Source organism: Alligator sinensis, unplaced genomic scaffold (assembly GCF_000455745.1).
Source record: "Alligator sinensis unplaced genomic scaffold, ASM45574v1 scaffold1625_1, whole genome shotgun sequence".
In the NCBI taxonomy this organism is placed as follows: Eukaryota; Metazoa; Chordata; order Crocodylia; family Alligatoridae; genus Alligator; species Alligator sinensis.
Genome location: NW_005843507.1, coordinates 32,478 through 38,604, shown reverse-complemented (window position 1 = coordinate 38,604; position 6,127 = coordinate 32,478). Strand labels below are relative to the sequence as shown.

Sequence of the window (6,127 nt, the reverse complement as noted above, 5' to 3'; positions counted from 1 at the left end):
GCAGATTAGGGCCCCTCAAAGGGAGGGAGTGGGGCAGGGCCTGGAGTTGCTGCCCAGCCAGGCAGTGCATGGCTCCAGGGGGGGAGCAGGATGGAGCCACAGGTCCATACTCTTCATTCTACTTTCCCTCCTCTCCCCCATCCCCCTGTTCATGGGGGCGGGAAAGAAGAGGGGGCGAGGGGCATGGGGGAGCACGTCCTCTTCCAGATTTCTGCGTGGGGCAGGGGTGCATATGGGCTGCCCACTGCAGGCTTGCAGCTCCCCACCCTACTCCTGAGGGCCCCACACTGGCCACACTGCCATAGCGAGGCACCCCCTGCCCGCCTGGTAGCAGCAGGGGTGCAGCAGCTTGGAGTTGTGCCCCCTGTTGCCACAGGGAAGGCAGGGGACACACAGCTGGTGAGGGGATCCCAAGGGAAGGGCAGCAGGGCAGAGAGCCCCAAGCTGCACTTGGCTCTCATCCGGCCATGGCAGCGGCAGCAGTGGGAATGGGGGAGGGAAAGGGCAGGCGTGTGTCCCACCTCCCCCTTATGAAAAGGTGGTCACCCTAGTCAGAGACCAAACAAAGAGGCAATGCCCTCTCAACAGTCATACAATAAAGCATATTTTCACTTCAAGAGAGATGTAGTTGTGGAAAAGCCAAAAAGGACACAGAAAAAAAACAAGAGACACACACTCCATGTTGCTGTCTTTTAGTCCCAGACAGGAAGAAAGAATTAGGCACAAATTATGGCTGCCTGCATATGAGGCCCATTAGAAACATAGAATCATAGAAATGGGGGCTGGACGGGACCTCAGGAGTCACATCTAGTCCAACCCCCTGCTCCAAGCAGGACCAGCCCCAACTGCTTCATCCCAGCCGGAGCTTTGTCTACCTGGGTCTTCAAAACCTCCAAGGATAGAGACGTTCCCACCTCTCTGGGCAACTTGTTCCAGTGTTTTACTGCCCTCCTAGAAAGAAAATTCTTCCTCATATCCAACCTCAACTTCCCTTGCTGCAACTGGAGCCCATTGCTCCTTGTTCGGTCATCTGCCCCCACTGAGGACAGTCCAGCCCCATCCTCTTTGCAACCCCCTGCAGGGAGCTGAAGGCTGTGATTTAACACCCCACCCCCACCCCAAGTCTTCATTTTTCTAGACTAAATAAACCCAGTTCCCTCAGCCTCTCTTCACCAGTCCTGTCCCACAGTCCCCAGACCATTTTCGTTGCCGTCGTTTCCCTGTGAGAAGGCCTGGCCACACTGAATAATGTTATTTAAAAAAAATCCAAGCACCAAGAGTGAAATCTGTGGACAATCACTTGAATGACAAGTGTTAAAGAGAAACTTTTCAGTCCAAAATAACCTAGATACTGCTAAATAAATGAGCACCTGCAAGTCGCAACGTCACCAGAGCATTTAATCCCAAGTTGAACTGAATGTACTCTAGCATTCACGGGATCTTTGCTACTTACCCCTTGGCCATTGCATTTCTCATCACGGCAGTAATACTCCAGAAGGTCTGTGCTGACACAGGTTCTGTTTATACACATCTAGAAAAATACAGAGGTGTATATTAGATAAGAAGACAGTAAAGAAGCCTGTATTCTGACTCCTGAGTAGACAGAGACATTTGGGAATACCACTGTGTGTTGGGGAGCAATGGGTAGTGTTAAACAGAAAATGTATCTAAGCTTGTCTGAAAACATCCTGTTTTCAAGAAAAATGGTACACAGAGTCACTGCTGGAAACCTCTTGCTGCAGCGGACAGAAGCAGAGCTATCAGGCATTGACAGCTGGGAAGCTACGGAAATGAAGTATTTGATTGAGCTCAAAAGCTCAAAAGCTCAAAAGCCTCCAAAACGAAGCATTTTCAGAATATGTTGTAAGAATCACTATTTTTTTTAAATCTTCCCAGAACAAAGGCAACAAACAGCTACTAGTCAGAAGGAGAAGGTACACTAGCAGGATGATTTTTCAGCATGGAGAGTCGGGGATTGCACTCTTTGAAACCATTCCCCAATTAAGTGACAAGAACCATAAAACAGGAGCACATCCTCTGGGAAGCATAAAGATTAACGACCCTAACTGTCTCCGTCTCCCTGGGACTGGGCAGCTGCAATCACAATACGTCCCGCCCAGCACACTTGCTTCCTGTAAGGGGAAAAACTGCCTGGAAGTGCACTGCTATTTCCTGGTGCACATCTGCGTCCCAACCCCACACACTTGTCTAAGGATCCTACCACTGCATGTATCAGCATGGTAGAGCTTTTGCCGCAGTACCTTTGTGGGGATGGGATTTGCCTTATTTCATGTCCTTGGAAGAACAATGCGCGGTGCCATTTCATTCATAGTGTCCCATACCCAGGAATGAACTTTGGTGTAGGCAGGGTAGCAGTTTCAGGAGGAGAGGACCCATCCTCATGCCATCTCCTCTCACTCTACAGAAGAAGCGTGGCATCTCTTGCCAGCTGCATTCGGTCCTGGAGAAGGGGTAAGAGGGCCTGCTTTTGGGCTTCTTCCTACATACATGGGTCAGAGTAGGCTGTTTCGGGGAGTGTATCATGTAACAGAGATTGGGCAAGTTAGACTTGGAAACACCAGTTCCATGCCTTCTCGACTGAATCTCATTTTCATGCTGTCCAGGTATCTATCGGTGTTGTATGATACTACCTGGTCTTCATCACACAGGGTGCCGTCTTTCACCGATCCCACATCAGGAACATCTGGCCCGACATGGAAGTCTATACCCCAACAAAGGGTATTATTAATGGGAGTCTGGACTGTAGTCTCCTCATCTGCCTTTACTGGTATGCTTTTAACATTAACACACTGCACTCTTCCACACAAAATATCCCTGAAAGAAAAAGTTCACAGAGCATCTGAAGAGCTGTGTGGGATCTATAGTATATCCTATCATGAACAGCTGCCAAGTCACTCCCACAACTCCTCTCCCAGGCCCGTTTTCTGTGTGCCTTGCTAACCCTTTAGCAGCCCAGTGTGAAGCTTCTTATTTTTCTATCATGGAGGGTTATGGGCAGGTTTTTTTCCCGAAATTGTTCAGTATTGCAGCAGTTCTGTAGAGACCTGGCTGCAGGATGGGGACGGGGGGACTGCACAATGCTCAAGGCTGTGGAGAAAACAAGTGTGCAAGAATCCTGAATTTGGACTCAGCACAAGACACCTGCTCTGCTATTGCCAATTCTGTTCCCCTTCTCTGTAAACCGACATGATACTGGTAAGCCACAGCAAGCAAATGGTCATTCTTGCATTAGTTTTCACTCATTCTGTTCATGGTCATCCTGTATCGAACCTGGGGAGAGCAAACCATTCTTGTGGGAACAGGGAATTAATTACTAGGAACTAGAGCTCTTCAAGATGTGTTGCCTACATTCACATTGCTGACTGACGGGTGCATGTCACTCCCTGCGCTTGGCACCAGAGATTTTCTTTTTTTTTGCCATAGCAGTACTTGGACAGTGCAACCTGGCCTCCCCTCCGCTTGTGGTCCTGCATCAATGGGATGAAAGGTAGCGTGTCCATCCTTGTAACACAGTTGGGTACAACTGGAGATCCAGTGAAGAGGGGGTCTCAGTCAAAAGCACCGTACTCCTTGGGAGTAGGGGACAGAGCTGTGCTGCTGCCCAGCATGGCCCCAGGGGGCAGATAATGGACTGAGCTCCAGGGAGGTTCGCTGAGGAATAAGCAGGGGTAACTGTGAGGAACGATGGCCCCAGGGGGCAGATAATGGACTGAGCTTCAGGGAAGGTTCGCTGAGGAATAAGCAGGGGTAACTCTGAGGAACAAGCAGTCATGGACCGAGCAGCAGCAGCACTGCCAGGATGTGGTGAGGATACCACGTGACAATGCTTTTCCTCCTGAAAAGCCACCTGTATCTTTTGACGGTGCTGTGACAAGGCAGGAACAGGTTGCCACTTTAATAAGCCTGCCAAGCCCACAGCCATGGGTCTACAAGTCTTCAACAGCGGAGCAGGCGGAAGAAGACGTAAGGCTCTCAATGGCTTGAAGGCGGATGAAGACTGCCATGGAACAAGATCCCCGGTTGTCTTGATCTCCTTGCCATTGGAAGAAGGTCCTGTGGCAGAAATGCCCCCGTCGGTGCCCCTCTCCAGAGATCTGTCTCCCTGGTGTGCAGCAGCTTCTCCACGATAACAGAAATCTTGCACGGGCATCTTCCATGAAAACAGCTTGATCACGGAAGAAAATCATCATCCACTGCGTGGGACGGCTGAAGAAGACAGACCAGGAGGGAAGGCAGAGCTGGGGCGCGCTCTCTCGGCTCTAGGAGCTGCTATGGCAAAAGTCTTCAGTCAAAGGTCCAGGACGTAAACTGCACCCAAAAGTCTGGACGTGCAGGGAGAGAGCTGCTCAAGGAGCATGCCAGCTTTTTTTCAGAATGAAGTTTCTTGAGAGAGAGATTGCAAAGCATTCAGAGGTGATGGATGAGAGGACTGGGAGGCCTTTGGGGAAGTCAGCAGGCCTACGCTTCTCATAAAGGAGCGCTGTCTGTTCATGCTGCAGAAATATTGTCTACTGAAAACTAAACCACAATGTGCAGCTTCCAGATTGCCCCCTCAGCTGGTGTACAACCCAGACTTGCTTCTCCTGTCACCCCTCTCTTTTCTTTCCCTTCCCCTCCATCGCGTCCACGCCCATCCTATCTGTATTTAGATTCCTCTTTTTATGCCACTAGAACCCCCAAAATGACGGGGTCTCAGTCATGACCGGGGCTGCACTCTCAGATACTTTCATAACAGCTGTCCCACCTACTTTTCAGCACATTTCTTGTACGCCAGTCCATCCCAACCACAGTTACCGCACCGGTCACCTCGCAGATTCACTTCTCTGAAGCAACTCTGTGGAGCGCGGTGGGCACCTGTAAAGGTCAAGACGGAGCAGAGAGTTCACTGCAAGGTGGAAGATAACCGCCCCGTACATCACCTGTGTGACAGGTTCGTCCAGAACTGTCTTAATGGGAAAACACATTGGCTTATGCTACAAAGATGGAGGGGGATAAACAGCAAGGAATCAGAGGTTTTTAAGCCAAAATATAATGTTGGCAAAAGAGCACACAGGTATCAATGAACCAGGAATATACTTTGACTGGAAACTAGAAAGCTGCCCATTATTTCTAGACCTGGCTTCCAGCAGGAGTGGGCTCATGCATGAGCGCCATGCACCCTGGCAATGGGATTCACATGGACAAAGATCTGAACTGCAGCTCCTGGAAGGAAAGCAACCCTTTTTATCCAGTTGTGACTAAGAGAGAATGAGGACCTGCTGTCATTTAAATACTTCGTAGCTTGGCTGCCTGTCTTGAATCTCTGTGGAAAAAGTGGATTATTTCTAATTGGAGAAGGAGGAGCAGAAGAAGGGACAAGACACTTACTGTCACTCTTACACTGGCCAGCAGGAAGGTTACTAATTCCACACAAGGCAGCATATGAATTGTGAATGAAAAAGAGGTTGAAGGAAAAGATTAAGATATCTTGCCTTCGCCAAATATAGCTTTGCACTGTCTGTCATGGTTATTGCATTTCCCTTGGAAGCAGATGTCACTTTTCCCACACGCACTTCCGTCTTGTCTAAACACGTCCTCTGGGCAGAGATGTGACGTGCCGCTGCAATATTCTGGCAGATCACACTCATCACCGATATCTCGACACAACTTTCCTGCGAGATCAAACTGGGGGGGGAAACAGGCAAACCAAGCACAAGGATGAATAAGATTACTTTCAGCAAGCTTCTCACACGAAGAAATCTATCGTTGTAAAATGTATTTATTTTAGGGGTACCCAGAAACACTAGAGGTAAAGGAAAAAGTCAGCCTGCATTTGCAAGTAGGCAGACCACTAACTGCAGAGGGAACCGAAGTGATGGACGGCATCTCGCCAGCCCAGCATTCAGAAGGGGAAAGTGGGGCTCAGAGCAGCCACTAGCACAGTTCATGTTTGAATTCATGCATTTCAGGTCGAATGGTCACATGTGCCCATGTGCCCAGTTGCCCAAGGCTGCAACTGAACTCCAGCTAGCTTTGAGCATCAGGGACAATAAGAAGTCCTTTTTCAGATATGTGGGGAGCCGGAGGAAAAGCAGGGGCAACATTGGACCCCTGCTGACTCAGATGG

General features: G+C 49.5%; 1 protein-coding gene across 1 annotated transcript in view; it reads right to left on the bottom strand.

Moving 5' to 3' along the window:
• LOC102377315 (disintegrin and metalloproteinase domain-containing protein 30-like) overlaps positions 1-4,851 on the bottom strand; it is a 19,762-nt gene extending 14,911 nt beyond the window's left edge. The window contains exons 1-3 of the mRNA XM_006038858.2: positions 4,770-4,851; positions 2,652-2,835; positions 1,454-1,531 (exon numbers count right to left, since the gene is read on the bottom strand). Coding sequence (XP_006038920.1) covers positions 1,454-1,531 — 78 coding nt within the window. The 5' untranslated portion in view covers positions 2,652-2,835; positions 4,770-4,851. The remainder of the gene's footprint in view (positions 1-1,453; positions 1,532-2,651; positions 2,836-4,769) is intronic.
• Positions 4,852-6,127: the final 1,276 nt, after the last annotated feature.